Below are 17,389 nucleotides of genomic sequence, written 5' to 3'. Positions count from 1 at the left end.
TAAATCTTTATTAGAGTGTATTTTAACGCACGAGGGCTAGTTCTACACTTAACAAAGTATCTGAGAGTGGTGGTATTGGAGAGGAACTTGGTAAAATTAACCCGGACAGGTTGTATGTGCCGATTGATAGCGAGCTTGAGCAACTCGATAGTGAGCCCAATATCCAGTCCCCAAAGCTGGAGTCCATGGCATGAAACGTGGACTATGCTCGAGCACTATACACGCTCTTGGAGTTTTTGAACATCGTCTAGACTATCTTTTGTGACGATGTGTCCGGAGAACGTGTTGGAGGCATGTTGTAAGAGCGCCGGACAACAACCTTGTTAAAAGGATGTTCGCTTCTAACCATTCGGCAGAAGGAAGCTTAGAATTGAATTTTCTGATATAGGATTTTTGACTTTCTTTAACTTCTAAATCGGTTGCCAAACTCGCACAGTTCTGTAATGTCACTTATATAATTTGTCATGTTTCTCAAATATTAGTTACTCATCATCTCTCAAATCATTCTAAAGTTGTGTTTTGGATGTTTGTGTGTGTGCTATTAAATGCCAAATTTCTTTGTAGCGGTTGTGAAATTCGTTTTACTCTTGTTGTTTTGTAGAATCGTTTCATTGCCATGTATTCGTCGTATGCAGGGTCGGCCGTTGCTCCATTAGGGCTACTGCTCCTCCGGGTAGTGGATCTGTCCCAAGTCTCGACAAAGGTTGTTGTTCGTGAATGCCGTGTTGTAGTTGAACGAGCCGTAACCTGGGGCGTATTGAGTGTAAGCTGTGGGGAAGATCAGTTCCGGATTGGCCGCTAGAATAGATGGTTGAGAGATGTTGAGTTCAACGTTTCAAACGTTAAAGGCTCATTCTAGGTTTACCTGCAAACTGATCGGTATTCTGCAGGAACGCCGAATAGTTGGACGAGCAGGCAATGTGCGGATTGAGGACGGCTGCTTCGGACGGTTCGCCGGTACTGTACCCGGTGGCCGCCTCGTAGCTCGTCGTGGGGAAGCTCTGGTTCTGATTTTGCGAAATGTTGTTGTTCATGTCGCTGAGGAATTCGATGGACTGCGTCATTTGGGAGGCTTCGGATCGCTTAAGGCCGCCACTACTGCCACCTATGGAAGCGGCGGCCGCTGCCGCTGCTGCTGCGGCAGCCGAAGAGGCGGCAATCATTTCGCTGGTAAGAATCTTCTCGTAACCTTCCGGGACTTTGGTGAGTTCGGATGGATGCGGTTGATGTTGCTGTTGCTTGCGGGCGGACGTGTCGTCTTCTATGATCACCCCCACCGAGAGGGCGTCCTCCGCTCGATGGTATTTGTGCGGTTTCTCACCTAAAAACAATGGGGAAGGTTAAAAAAAATCCTTTTGATTTGAACTCGAAATCGCAGAAGAACCTCTAATGGAAAAGCTCGATTGATTGTCGGAGTTGTCCTCGCTGGACATTGCCATCGAACTAACAAAGTCCACGCCGGTATAAAGATCGTTGCTCTTGTCCTGGTCAATTGGTTTCATGTGTTCATAGTCCGAAATATCTTTGGTGTCCTAAAAGTTCAAAAATCGACGCATTAGTCATGGAATTTCCCGGAATAACGGGGAAAATTGGTCAAAATTACTGATTGATGCCATCCGTGCGGATTTAGTACCTTATCACGTTTAATACTGCCCAAGAGACCGCTTCGTAAATCTGTCGAGAAATGATCAAATGTTAAAATCATGATCTTATGATTAACCTAAATCATCGAAGTAACCTGGCTCTTCCTTAATTTTGCGCCGTTTGGAACTAGTCCCAGACAGTGATTTCTGCGACAATCCAAGCAACCCGTTGATAGAGTATGAAGCCGAAGCCCCCACACTATCGGCCGACTGCGACTGGGAGCTTTTCATCATTCCCTCCGTGTCGGACATGGATTGGTTCATGCATTCCTGGGCCGATTGCGATTGGGGCGGTGGTGGACCTTGGCTCGGTTGTTGCTGCTGCTGTTGCTGTTGACTTCCTCCGCTTTGCCGGGAAACGCCACGGGGGGCGCTGTCCTGCATGCTGGAATCGATGCGGGAGCTGTACTTGGCCTTCTCCGCCGCTTTGTTGCGAACGATTCTGGAAGGGAGAAGATAGTACATTTACAGGGTGTCCGCAAATTATCCGTACAAACTTTGAAGACATGGCTCTATACCAGTGTTTCCCAAACTTTTTCGACTTTCGCCCCCTCGAGGCCAATATTTTTAGGAATCGCCCCCCTGATGAATGGTTCATATACAAATTCATATATTTGAATTAATCTATAAACTGTACTAAAAAAAAAGAAAATTATCAAGTTTACTCGTATATTACTACAAAAGTGTTTGCTTTGGAAAAAATATACACTCCACAAAATGGCTTTAATTCATCATTGGAACCTGATTTTGTCAGCCAAATTTTCAGAGATTTGTTAATTAAAATATTTGTACCATAAGAAGTAAGAATGGTAATAAAAAGTGCAACCTAAATACCAAAAAACGGGTACAACATATTTTTCTCTGTGAAAAACTGGATGCTTACAATAGAAATATTAAAAAAATCTTCATGTTAAATACTAGAGATCCTGGTAAACTTCATCTTGCCATCAAGTCATAAAATTTCCTAAACAAATTTACAGATTAGTTTTCTTACGTTTTCCGACTATTCTAGAGATTTTATTAAACTTTTTCTTCGGACGATTACTTTAAAGTCCAGAACAAATGCAACAGTGAAAGTGTTTCGAATCCATTGATCCGTTCTCAAGCCAACTCATGGCATATAAAACTTTTTTCACTTTTTTATACAGATTGAGTATTGTGGGCTTTGTGTCCAGTGGATAGCATCATCAAGCAGTGATCGCATCGTGTCATGGGATGTGGGTTCGATTCCCGCTTCAGCCATTGACACTATTCGCCAAAAATGTTTCGCGACTGTGCCACTGGAGCATGCTTGTCCGTTGTCTAGTGTTAAGTTACAGTCTGTGCAGCTAAATGTCTGGAGACGGTGTCAATGTGTGTTATCAATGCTCTCCGTATCTTGAATCATTCTGATCTTGAGAAAACCTAAAATTCTTAAAACTCATATGATATGGAAAAAATCTGAATGCATAATACAAATATTTTCTTTTGACAATCATCAAGTGTTATCTAGAATGAATTAAAATGGCCATGCTTAGATCAGAGGTATATTCGATCTAAGGTGAAACTAGAAATAGTTTAGAATGAAATTGAAGCATTAGCATTAATTTCTATCGAATCGTGTGTCCTCCGAACGTTATGAGTCATTTTTCAATTTCTCCCATACTAGACTTTTCACCCCCTTTACTGGATTTTTCGCCCCCCAAATTCTGTTTTGAAAATTTTCGCCCCCTTCGTCCCAAAAATCGCCCCCCAGGGGGCGAATTCGCCCACTTTGGGAATCACTGCTCTATACAATCAAGCATAATAAATTCAATATTTGTGCATGGTTTTAAACATTGGCTTATTATATTCTTAAGAAGCAAGTTTGACACATTTCCGATTTCAAATATTTGCAAAACTAAGCAAAATTTATTGAGGTGTTTTATAGGGAGCTGTTTTTTGAGCTTCATGACGGAAGAAAAATGTCCATAGAACTCACTGGATTTGAACCGTATAATTTTCTATTTCCAGTCTAAATTGAAGCCACTAAGCTATAGGTTACATCAAATAATAGTATGACATTTGGATTCATCTCTTTTAGATTTTAGAGATAACACATCTCCAGTATGACTAGCGGCCCTCAGGAAAAACGTCTTCGAAAAATTTAAATTCGCCTATCTCAGTAACAAGCAATTATTTCGATTTGTTTTTAGTTACATTTTGTGTTAACATATAGATGTATTAAAAAAAGTACATGGACATTAATTCTTCATTGTTTTCAATGCGAGATCATCTTTTAAATATTTTGCTGTTCGGATAATTTGCGGACACCCTATAAAATTTGACACCGTACTGAATTATTATGCAGGAGGAGGAGTACTTCTGGATTGAACCTGAATTTGGATTTTAATATGATAATAAACTCCCCATTCCCTTCATGATAAGATTTTTGTATGAAAATTAAAGATACATTGGCGCGTAAGAAATCTCAAACCGCCCCTCATTACATTTTACGAAACTGTTTCGTTGCAGAAAACAACGAATAATTTCGTAGTTCAAACGAACGATTTCGTAATATAAAACAATATATATTTTCAGTGTAATTCTGGATTTGAATCTAGATTTATAATTTTGATTAGAATCTTAGATTTTTAATCAAATAGGCATCTATGGACTGTTCATTTAAGAAAGTGGACACCTAAATATTAGCATTTTGGTGTAAACATTCCATAAAAACAAATAAAATTTTGTTTCAGTGTGATCTCAAGTGTTTATTTTGACAGCAGACAAAAGTTGACATAAAAAAATTATAAATTCTAAACGATGGGTCGAATTGACATGGCGACTCTCAATTTTTTGTCTGCACAAATGGTGTACAGAAAAACTGCCGTTCCGAGATTTGGCTTAAATCGCGAAGTGTCCAAATTGAATTTTTTCAACGCTGTGGCCAAAACAGATATTCCTGACGACGTACGATACATGCCAACAGAAAAATTTGGGAAAAATGATTTGGTATTGCAAGGAATTTGCTCCTGCGGTATGAAAGTACTACATATTTCACGACGGGTTCAATCAACGGCGAAAATTACAGAACTGAATGCATTAAAAAATGGCTTCTGCCCATCTACTGAAAGAATACCATGCCTCCATTGTTTTTGCCAGACCTAGCATCGGCTCACTATGCTTCAGCTACTTTGGAGATGCTCAAGAAGGAATAAGTCGAATTTGTAGAAAAATGATCGAATCCATCAAATTGCTCAGAACTACGCCTCATTGAAACATATTGGGCAATAATCAAACGGCATCTTAAGAAGGATGAAAGAGAAGCCAGCTCCAACGATTTTTTCAAGAAAATGTGGTCAGCAGTTCAAAAAGCAGTTCGAAAAGTTCCGAAAAAAGTTGTGCAGAATTTTATGGGAGGTATCAAAAGAAATGTAAGAACATTCTCCAGCAATGCTCAATAAATGTTCAAATTTATGTGAATTTGATCGAAATTACGTTGATTTCCATGTATTTTAGGTAAACTCATGAATTTGTTCGAAAATAAACAGTTTACGGTAAAAAACACGTGTCCACTTTCTTAAATGAACAGTCCCTAGTTTATCAGCCTCAGCGATGTGGCGCACTTCATCTATTAGCAGAACAAAAACCGCCTTAAGGGGGCAGGATCCGTCATTGATCTCGGAATTTTCAAAAGCAGTTTTTTTTATTCAAAATCAATAATAATCAAAGGAAAATGTGTTCACTGTATTCTGTTCTCCAACCAAAACACAGTGAACACATTTTTATCGAATAATTTACAGTTTTGGACAGCAAAACTGCTTTTGAAGTTTCGATGATTACGATGACGGAGCGTTGAACGTTAACAATCAAACAACCAGCTTTGCAAACTATGGGGCTCTGCACTGTTTTGATTTAGTACGGGATTTTGACGTTTACTGGCCTTGTTGTTTACAAATAAGAGTGAAAGAGAGAGGAAGATTTTTGTGCAGTGACCCATAGAGCGCTGCATATGACGAGCCTAACCTCACTTATTTGACAGCTGCTGGTCCTGTTGTTTACGTTTCGGACTTAGTCGTTTTTTCCATCATTTTTTCATCTTCGCATTTCTATGACCAGCATGCTGATGGTGACGATCAGCATGCTGGTCCACGGTAGGAAGATAGAATAATACGATCCGTGGGTATCTGCAGCGGATTTGACCTCTCCTCGCAGCAATCTTTCAAGAAATTAAGAATGATTCGAAAAAAGTACTAAGTCCAAACTGTAAACAACAGGACCAGTACCTATCAAAATTGATGCGTGACGTCACAGTGCAGTGGAGTATTGATATACAAGGTTGTTGATTTTTCAACTAAGATCGTTCTGTCATTTATTTCCATCAAGAACATTCTCTTTCAATCCAAGTTCTCCCTAGCTCTTCCATTTTAATAAGCTGTCAACTCAAAAATTTGGATTGGATTTGGATTACATTTGAATTAGCTTTGGATCGTAAACGAAACAGGACCAAGGTTGAATCAAAGACGCAATAAAGACCTCCATTCCCTTGCAGCTGTCTAATTTATGGCTCATAAGGTAATAGAGCAAAATCTAGAATGCCGTGAAAAGTGTACTGCGATCTGTCAAACTTGGGTACCTTTTGCAGTACCAAGGGACCAAATGCAGTACTAGAAGTGGTACCAAATCTGAACCCGAGTGGGACGCACCTGAATTGAACTCAAATCGAAATCGAATTGAAATCCAATCCAAATTCAGTTTTATAGATTCCAGTTTGCAAATCTAAATCTAGATCTGAATTTGGATTCATATACATTTAAACTCTGAAACAAATCTGGATCCGTATCCATATCTGGATTGAAATCCAAATGCATTTCATATTCAAATCCATATTCCCCATAAAAAAATAAATCCGGCGCATCCACGAGTCACATTGAAATCCAAAACAATAATTAAATCTTTCAAGGTCAATTGGGAGCAACTAGGAGAGTAGCAAGAGACCGATGTACCGTTTTGATTCATATTACGGACAGCTTCAAATTCCGGACACTCTACTTTGTATGGGAAACATTTCACGCGAAATGTTTCAATTTTTGCTGTTCAAAAGTTCTCAATTTCAAGGCTCGTTTTAGTAAACTTTTTCCATAAATATCTTTGAAAATTTATAATGCCCAACTACCTTAGATGACTTTTTGGTGGTTTAACGATTTCGATTGATGATTTGATTGTACCATTAATGATTATCATGAGCTGTCCGGAATTCGATTCAAAGTGTCCGGAATATGAGGCAAAAGTGAGGAAGCGTCCGGAATAAGAATCATGAAAAAGCGACACAATTTTGATTTATTTAAAATTATTGAAGTTGCGGAAGCGTATTCTTCACCCACCGTTCGAAAGTAAAGGGCTTCCGACGTTCGATAGCGCTGAAGAATCATACAGAATGATTTATTTTGTATGCTCTATGCTGGGTTATATTTCCCTGAGTCCTTAAGTGTCCGTAATATGAATCAAAACGGTAAGTAGGGAATTCCTCATGTAAATAATAAAAAGTTAATAGGTTTTAGCTCACGCAAGGAACGTAAAACTTGCTTGAAGGACCTTGGAAACTCCACCGCCCAACAAATCTAAAAGATTGTTCAAGTCTTACCGACAGCACCAAGCAGTGTGAAGCACCTAGAGTGTGAAAATCGGAAAATCAGTTGCTGTCAATGCGATTCCTGGCTGCATTTTGAATACGTGGGCGTCAACGATAGCATCGCAGAGCCAGACCGGGTGTTCAATTGTTCAAAGCGCTAGAAACCATGCGTACAGGTACAGTGGGAAAGGTGGCACTAAGCGTAAATTCATCGAGTTCTAGCAGAGCAGCGAAGGCACGATTAGAGCTAGCGAAACTCAAGGCCCAAAAAGCTTTGACCATGAAGGGTTTAGAACTTTAGCGACGGGAACAAGAGCGCAAGCATAAGGAAGCGGAGTTACTATTCCAACAGAAAGAAGGTGCAGGAAGAGGCATCACTCCAACAGCTGGAGCTACAATTGGAGTAAACGGTGATGAACGAATCATTCCGCCTTCGGGAGATTATCGCCGCAGAAGAGGAGGAGAAGGAGGACGACAACGAGAGTGTTGAATCCGTGCAAAGCTCATCCGGCAAGGTTCGACAATGGCGAGCTTTTAATTCGACAATGGTGTTCTCGACGGGAAAGGCTCCGAAAATTGCACCTACGAAACTAGGACAACGATCAGTTGCCGGCTGGGCAGCAAGCAATCAACTAGCAACCAGGGATTTCTGGAAGAGGCTACGCCCTCGGCGGTATCAGGTATTTCGTTTGGGCAACTGGCATGAAGCCATCGAGGAATAACTGGTCGGATAGAAAGCACCATTGCACCGACAAGTAGTATGAGCCACACGGGTCTTTCTGTGGCTCCCCTAAGGTTTAGCTTAAGTAGAAACTATAATCGATTTAGACAGGCGTCTAACGGCGTACCGCGGACCAACACCACAACTCTTAGCTGCCAGGCACGTAAGGAGCTGCCAATTTTCACTGGTAATCCTGAGGATTGGCCGCTATTCATAAGCGCTTACTTCAACTCTGCCCAAGTGTGCGACTTTACAGACGCGGAAAATCTGGCAAGGTTGCAGAGGTGCCCGAAAGGTCATGCTCTTGAATCCGTGCAGAGCCGACTGCTATTGCCGTCAAGTGTTCCACATATTCTCGCTACGTTGGAGACACTATATAGTAGACTGGAGTTGTTTATTCATGCGCTATTGCAGAAGCTTCGACGAGTTCCTGCACCGAAGCAGGACAGATTGCTGACACGTTGATTGATTTTGGTTATTGCGATGCAGAACCTCAGCGATCATTTAGAAGCTGGAAGACATAAATCGCATCTCAACAACCCGATTTTATTGTTCGAGTTGGTAGAGAAGCATACAGCACACATGAAGCTGGATTGGTCGCAGTATTAGCAACTCGTTCTCCAAGTACATGCATACTTTGATAAGTGCTGCAACTGACGTCACTCTCCAGTACGATCCAAGACAGCAGCGGACAACTAAAGAGAACAAGGGGGTCTGTAACCTTGAGGTTATGCTTTCGCTTCATAAGCGAAGGTCATGGGTTCGATTTCCAGCCCCTCAAAAAAAAAACCCGTCCAGCCACCAGAAGACGCCACACGGAGGACCGTGCTTTGCGGAGCACATCCATCCTCTGTCAGTATCAGTACCTGCTCGGTGTGAGAGTAAAATAATAGGAGAGAGTGAAAGTAGATGTAAATATAGATTAGTTGAAAATAGATCTGTATCGGTAAAGAAGCTACAGATCAACTGATTCCGGCACAGTAGTGGACACGAGCACAGAGCGCCTTAAAAAAATAATAAGGAGAAGAGCAGCACAGATAAGAACTTCTGTGGTGCCCACGCTGCAGAGGGTGCGAAGAAAACCGAAGCAGTTGGAGATGCGACGCACTCATCAAAGGCAGCTTGTCTGTTCTGCAACAATCCAAACCATCGAGTTACGGATTGTATAGAGTTCAGCAAGGAAGGCGTAGATGAGCGCTGGAAGCTAATACAACAGTTCAGTTTATGTTGTCTTTGTCTGGGAGCACACGGAAGGAGACCCTGCAAAATTCGCAAGCAATGTGACATGTCTGGGTGTCAATTGCGCCATCTTCCGTTGCTGCATTCTGAACAGAAACAGGGAGGCGAACGAAGAAGGGATGATAGAAAGCAAACGAGACAACAACTCAATAGCACCAGGCGTCAATATAAAACGAAGCAATTCCGTGCTTGAACCATCTGAAGCGAAGCCGAGTGAATCAAAAGTCGCCACCAGTCACCATTTCAGCGGGAAAACGACGCTGTTTCGGATAGTCCCAGTAACACTCCACGGGAACAACTGTTCCGGGACTGTATTCGCCTTTTTAGACCACGGATGGGAGATGACATTGGTGGATGAAGAAGTGGTGAAGCAATTCGGCGTTGTAGGAGAAAAACAGCCTTTGTGCTTCCAGTGGACAGCAAACGTGAAGAGTACGGAAGCAAATTCGCAACGAGTCACTTTAGAAATTGCGGGGCACTCATGTTCAACCAAGCATTCCTTGTCCGATGTGCATGTACCCAACTTATTTTATTTCTTCAAACCCGGACTCGAAAAAGTTTCACTATTCGACCCGAAACCCAAAAAAATGTTCGTAAGAAAAATCCTAATGAAACCCGAGGTCAACAAGATGATGAATTCATCGCTTCTGATGCATAAGGGAGCTTTCAGGTTGTTGCTCTGTTCACAATTCTCATCAAACCCGACCAAAACTCGACCCAAACCCGACTTTTTTCAAGCCCGAACCCGACCCGTACCCGATAATTTTGTAGCCTTCAAACCCGAGCCGAACCCGAATAATTTAAAATTATCAAACCCGTACCCGTTTGAAAACCCGAGACCCGACCATCTCTAGTGCACACTGTAAGCAAGCGGGAACTACCACGGCAGTCGTTACGATACGCTGAATTGGCCAAACTCGTATCCTCATTGGCAACGATAATGTGCATGTTACTTCAACATTGAAGTTAAGGGATAGACAGCCGAGCAACCCAATTGCCGGTTTATGGATCCAGGCTAGAAAAACCAGTGGACAATGGACAATTCTCAGCTTCCACATTTGCAAATGTCAGGAAGACAATCAGACGTTACACGGACTGGTTTAGCAATTTTTTTTGGTGGAAAGTCTGTGAATATCCGAGACGCCGGCCGTAGAGTCCGCTGGAATTCAACGATCCAAGCGGATTCTTATAGAAACAACCAAACGGATTGGTCAGCGATTTGAAGCGGGTCTTCTCTGGAAGTTTGACTATTTAGAATTCCCAGATAGCTACCACATGGCAGTTCGGCAACTGCAGTGTTTGGCGAGGTGCAAGCAGAACGAAACAGTTATCGAAGAGAGTTTTCGGAAACAAATGTCCGAGTATCAGAAGAAGGGATACATCCACAAAGCGAACAGAGCTCGAAGAATCGGATCCAAGGCGTACGTGGTATTTACCGTTGGGAGTGATAATCAACCCCAAGAAGCCATCCAAAATCCGAATTTTCTGTACTCTTCGCCTTCCGAGAAAAGTGTGTTGCTTTGGGCGCAGATCTGAAGGAAATGTTCCACCAGATTAAAACACGACCAGCAGATTGACATGCGCTGCGCCTGTTATGCTACACACTTAGAAAATATCACCGACTCCGGTAATTTTTTTACCGAAATATAAACCGCTGAGCGCTCGGTAATGCTTCCGGTAAAGTTAAGGATTACCGAACAATCTGTAATTGCAATCGACTCGCAGCTGTCAAAAAATTACAATATGCTCGTGAATTATTACCGAACGTATTGTAAAATAAACTACCGAACGCATTGTTCGTAACAGCAGGCAGTCGGAATAGAAAAGGATGATCAAAACAAAGCAAAAACCATATTGATAGCAAATGTTCATCGATTTATTTCGCGTTTTTGTTTTGGAACCGTTTGAAGATGAACTGCTTATCTTTTTCATGGAGATGGAAGTTGATACCACCAGTGGCATCACCAACAACTCGAACGCGCGCTTCAAATCTTGGGCTACAATCCTGGCTCATTTGCAGCTGTTGATCCCTTTTACCACCATCACCACCGATTCCGTCATGGGTGTTTATCCTCGTTTATGTGACGATTCTATCCGGAAACGTAATTGGGCAGTTGGATACTACAACGAAAATATTTTATTCAATTTTTAAAAATAGGTTTTTTAATAAAATCCCCGAGGTTGTACTTACGGAAAAGTAGTTCCAGACGCTCATCCTGCTGTCGTAGTCTCATTTTTTTTTTCTCAAAAAACAGTGTTTATGGCCACAATCACAGAAATTAAAGGTTTTGAATTCGATACTATCGTGTTGACTAGCAAATAATATGGCGGCCACAAAAATATCAAATTACAATTGGTTCGGTAAAGCACTAAGAACTGAAATACGGTAAAAAATTACAGTCTACGGCGAATCTAAACGATTTACAGTTTTTTTCGGTAAATAAAACGACGATTTCGGTAAAAGAGGACGAATATTGTTTTGATTTTTTATATATTCAAGGGTGTTCGGTAAATCTCGTTTGTAATACCGAAGCTTCAGTTAAATATTTATTTACAGTTCGTTTCCGGTAAAAAAAATTACCGAACAACGAGAAAAAAACTAAGTGTGTACCAAGCTGTTCAGCTGATAAGATTACGATGGAATTCATGGATTCCGGTGAAGTGAGCTTAGTGTGTAGACAGTGCTGACGACGAGGAAGAGGCTGTGAAACTTGGCACAAGACGTCAAGCATGTTCACTCACTCCGAGGATTTATTCGATGGAACTGGCTTTCGAACACCAAAGATGTTCTCGCACGAGCCGGGGAGGGCGAGCCAGTCCCAAACCTCATCGCGGAGAAATGCTTACAGCTGGACAAGAATAGCGCCACTTGGGATGTTCTGGAAGTTAGACGTATTCACGTTTTCCACCGCAAGCAGATCACCCAACAAAACGACAAGCGCTACGAGAAGTCATGAGTCCATTCGATTCGGCCGGACTGTTGAGTTTCTCGCTCATACACGGCAAGATTTTGATACAGGATTTGTGGCGAAGACAGAATGGGATCAGCCGATACCGAAAAAAAATGTTAGGAGAGTGGAACCGGTGGATAAATTTGTTCCACTAAATGGATCACATCAGCCAAGACCATACTCAACGGGCACTCGCTAAAAATCGATAAAGTATTGGAATGATTCAAGGCTGGTACTCACTTGGATATACTCGTACCATCGCAACTACCGGCAGTTTGTCGCCTGCAGAGTGGGAGAGATCCTGTCAAAGTCGAGAGCAGAACAATGGCATTGGATATCTGCTAAAAGGGCATTGTACATGAAGCGACCAAGTGGGGAAAATGATCCCTGTATGTTTAACAATAGCCGATGGTTTCGGGCAGAGGAAGATTTGTATCTGCCGCAAGAACAGTGGATATCTTAAGCGCTTCCGGCCAATCAGACGACGGATGAAGAACTGAGATGGTGCATGGTATACTTGTGAAATGGGATAGATTCTCAAAGTGGACGCGATTGCAACGAAGCGTGTATTCATCGTTATGTGCAGAATTAGCGGCGTACTTCAAACAAAAAGCAACGTATAGAAGGATCACTTACGCAAAAAGAGCTAAGTAACGCTGAAGCCACAATTTTCCGCTGGACGCAAAGCGAAATTCACTCGAATGAAGTGGCGGTTCTTTTTGGTTGAAGGGACAAGCGTACCAATCAACAGGTGCGGCTGGAAAAGACCAGCTTAATCCGAAAGTTGCCGCCGTTCATGGAAGAATCCAGCGACTCCACGAATGTCTCCACATTCCTACGTGCATTCATTTCCTTTCGTCGGTGTCGATTACTTTGGACCAATGAGCATCAAAGTAAATCGTACCATCGTCAAACGGTGGGTCGGATTGTTCACTTGTATGACCTCTCGAGCAGTCCATCTGGAGGTTGTCCATACGCTATGAGCAGAGTCTTTCAAGATGGCCATCAGGCGCTTTATCGGACGTCGAGGACCACCAGTTGAGATCCGCAGTAATAGGGGCACGTATTTCGTGGGATCAAGTAACGAATTGAAGCACGAAATGGGCAAAATCGACCATTAGCTGGCCAAAACATTCATCAATGCAAATACAAAGCGGGTATTCAACCCGCCACGTACACCGCACATGGGTGAGGCGTGGGAGCCTTTGGCGCGGTCTGTGAAAACCGTACTTGCCGCGATGGATACTTGACGAATACCGAATGAGGAGACGTTGGCAACAATACTGATAGAGGCTGAGGGTGTAGTTAATTCTAGGCCGCTTACAGACATCCCTCTGGAGACGACGACGCAACGAGAAGCTCTCACACCGAACTACTTCTTACTTATAAGTTCGAATAGATTAGCGCAGACTCCACGAAAATTGACAGACCCGAAACAAGCTTGACTAGAACCTGTGCAGAAGCTGACTAGAACCTGTGCAGAACGATGGTAGATCAATTCTGGCGCCGATGGGTAAGAGAATACCCTCCCACTATCGCCCATCGGACGGAGTGATTTGAGGAGGCTAATCCAATCCAAGTCGGGGACTTGGTCGTTATAGTTGAGGAGCAGATACGCAATGCGTGGATACGAGGACGTGTAACCAAGATCTCAGACGTGATGGACGAGTACGAGAAGCTGAAGACTGCGGATGGCATGGTTCATCGAACGGTTGCGAAGCTAGCGAAGTTGGATGTAGCAGTGAGTAAAGCCGAACCGGAGATACCGGACCAGCCTTACGGTTCGGGGAACTGTTACGGTATTTTGCACAGATCTCGTGCGGTTAATCGCAATTGAATACCTCTCGGAAGGAGAGCGATGAATGACAACTGACAACGAATTGTCAAGTAGCGCATAATCAGTGCCGTAGCGTGTGGTTGCCAGGTTGCCACCCTCCAAGGGCGCCAGCCTTAAGGGGGCGCCAGAATACACGACAAATTTGAAAAAAAAAAATGAGATTGCAGAATATGAATAGTCACAATTACAATTTTTACAAAACCCTTGTAGAAATTTTCAAAGAACAATTTTGAACAATCCAGAAAGAAATCTTCAGAATGCTTAACAAGATTCGAATGAACAATTGGATTATTTGGATTCCAGAAAACTTTAGCCACATTTTCACAAAACTTTGAGTGAGATTCTTACAAGATCTTTGTCATGCTATTCAAGTAAAAGCTTGATATTGTATCTGATTGATTCGTGTAAAAAATACTTTATAACAAACTCAACGCTAGTAATGCAGTTAAGTTGAAAAAAAGTTAACCCGTGGCTCGGACTAATTTTTACCTATTGCATTGCTGGCAAAAAGTTTGAAATAATCAAACAGGCATAATATCAAGTTTTCATTTGAGAATGAGAGAATTTCATTACAGTAACAAACAACGTGAGTTATAGACTGTAAATTTGAATATTGTTTATAACATGAGAAATTTGATCAGAATATTTCCAACAACTGACAATCGTATTTACGAAAATGTTCAAAATGTTTAGTTGAGATGGTTGTGCGCCAACAAGGTTTACTCTTTTTTTATTTATTTCAAATCAATTCTTTCCGTGATTAAATCCGCCCTTCAGAAGTTTGGGTGGGCCTGGTAAAGATAAATCATTCGTTTCAAGGAGAGATAACATATGAAAGTGCATTCGTCTGTAAATTACTCTTATTATAAAAACATGTTTTATTATTAGGAGTGAAAATTGCCTAAAAATTCACGAAGAACTCTGCGTAACATTTTCACAGATATTATTTAATAATTACCTTACCCTTTTCCATTTACTTTTATGTAAATATTTTGAATTAAAGCTTTTAACTAATTTTCCGGAAATTTTCATTTTCCATAAAAAAATTGAAATTATTCATCTCAATTTTTCTTAAAAACAAGGCTTTTTTTCCTTACTCAAGGAATTTGTCTCAATTCTTGTTAATCAACGGATGAGTCTTGACTAGTAGGTTGTAGTCTAATGTACCTATTTAAATACCTTCGTTAGGGGTGAGAATGGGTCAAAAAACGATATGTACGATTTATTTATTGAATAACTATCGCAATTCAATTCCAATAAACTGGGGGATAAACCTGCCTACGGTAGAAAATCCCTCAATAAAAAAAAAAGAAAAAAAAATCCAATAAACTTCAAATTTGGTGTGTATGTACTTGGTTTGGATGGATATGGATGGTACATTAACAACTGTTCAAAAAATTAAAGAAAAATATTCATTCACTGCGGCACCACAAGTGAATGAAAAATGATTCAATCTCACCCCATAGAGGGGGTGACATTGGGTCACTGTAACTGAAATAACTTGTTTTTGAGAATATGATTGCAAAACCATTCACAGGTGAGGAATATTGATGAAATACGATGCAAACAAGACGAAAAGATATCTAAGATGTTTCACAGGTATGATAAACCCACATAAAAGAACGATTATACCAACAAATTGAAGAGCTATGAGAAAAAGTACACTCCCGTGCATAAGTTTGGGTTCACCCCCTTAAAAACATGCAAAAGTGTTCAGTCCATATCTCTGTGATTACAAGTCCAATCGAAACTCTCAAAGCCGCATTCGAAAGGTAAAGAGTTATTCTTACTTCGTATGTATTTTTCCAAAAACATTTTTAGAACTTTGTGTACTAAATTTTTACTTAAAGTAGTGACATTTAAAAAAAAAACACACTGAAAAACCATATCTTATTTCCTCAGCATTGGATCCACAAAAATTTTAAATCAAAGTGTCATTTGAATCGTAATCTTATATTCTTTGAAGAGACCCCACAAAATTTTGGCGGAAAAATCTGGAAAGTATTCAAAATTAATGAAATAGTCAGTCAAGTCATCGTGCAAAAGTTTGGGTACTTTGAACAGGAGAAATTTAATGTGGTAAATTTTGTCTAGTTTCAACATACAAGTTTATTGATATATAAAACAAAAACTACTATTTCTAAAAATGTATATTGTGATGAATTACGTGTAATAATATGTTCCCTAACATATGAATTATTAATTTAAATAAAATCAGCGTTATTAGCTGAAATATTTCATAAATCATATTTTTCCGTTTTGACCCAATCTCACCCCCTAGACCCATTGTCACCCCCATCGACGGTATGTAAATACACCTTGATATCTTTTGAAGATCTCATCACTCTAGCATTCAAATAATCTTTTTTGGAATACGTATGCATGTCATACTTCACGAAGACTTATTTCTCCTACAAACTTGTAGGTATTTTGCCAAATAAACCGCAATAAGGCTTTGGCTAACGGGCGCCTGTATAAAGGTTTGCCAAGGGCGCCATGAGGGCACGCTACGGCTCTGCGCATAATACGAGACGTCGATAAAAAAAAGGTAAAACAAAAATTGAAATCAAAAGCCACTGAAGCTACACACATTATTTTTCCGAAATTAGATATATTAGTGAATTATTTCCTTCATTTGATAGCATTAAGTTTATTGTAGTTCTTGTGAATTTGTTCAAATTAATGTAGAATATCTCTGTTTGGTGACAAATAGCCAGAAAACGACTGTTCTCAATTTGTTATTTGAGCTCGAGAAATAGTTTGAGGTTAATATATCGCTGGAAAAATAATTTTGCCCTTTATACTACATTTTTATACCATTTACAGTTTTTTTGGCCTAATTGGCCCTAATAAATTCCTCATGAAACTAATATATGTATTAATAAAAAGTTAATAGCTTTTTGCTCACGCAAGAAACTGTGTTTGCTTAAGGGGACAGGATCCGTCATTGTTTTCAGCATTTTCATAAGCAGTTTTTTCGTTAAAAATCAAGAAAATTGACAGGAAAATGTGTTCACTGTATTCTATTCTCCAACCGAAGCACAGTGAACACGATGAAAATGAATAATTTTCAGTTTTGAAAAGAAAAACTGCTTTTTATGCTTCGATGATGACGATGATTACGATGACGGAGCGTTGAATGTTAAAGGAACTTGGAAACTCCACCGCCCAACACATACTCTTAAATCCTAATCTAAATCCAAGTCCAAATCCAATTCATTCCAAGATCAGATTTAGATCTTTGTTCGAATTAAAATTTAGATCCATATCCTGATCTGGATTAAAATTCAAATCCATTCCTAAAATCAAATCTAATGCCTAATCCAAGTTCAGATCTAGGTCTTAATTGAGATCCATATCCTAATACAGATACAAATACAGTTTTAAAATCATATTAAAATCTAG

At 40.5% G+C, this 17,389-nt stretch overlaps 1 protein-coding gene across 1 annotated transcript in view; it reads right to left on the bottom strand.

The window, feature by feature from the left end:
- Positions 1-436: 436 nt before the first annotated feature.
- The window catches only part of LOC5574324, a 98,296-nt gene continuing 81,343 nt past the window's right edge, over positions 437-17,389 (bottom strand). The window contains exons 5-9 of the mRNA XM_021838897.1: positions 1,739-2,085; positions 1,604-1,674; positions 1,385-1,532; positions 866-1,321; positions 437-798 (exon numbers count right to left, since the gene is read on the bottom strand). Of these exons, the coding sequence (XP_021694589.1) occupies positions 659-798; positions 866-1,321; positions 1,385-1,532; positions 1,604-1,674; positions 1,739-2,085 (1,162 nt within the window). The 3' untranslated portion in view covers positions 437-658. The remainder of the gene's footprint in view (positions 799-865; positions 1,322-1,384; positions 1,533-1,603; positions 1,675-1,738; positions 2,086-17,389) is intronic.

Source organism: Aedes aegypti, chromosome 1 (assembly GCF_002204515.2).
Source record: "Aedes aegypti strain LVP_AGWG chromosome 1, AaegL5.0 Primary Assembly, whole genome shotgun sequence".
Lineage (NCBI taxonomy): Eukaryota > Metazoa > Arthropoda > Insecta > Diptera > Culicidae > Aedes > Aedes aegypti.
This window is presented reverse-complemented; position numbering and strand designations above follow the sequence as displayed.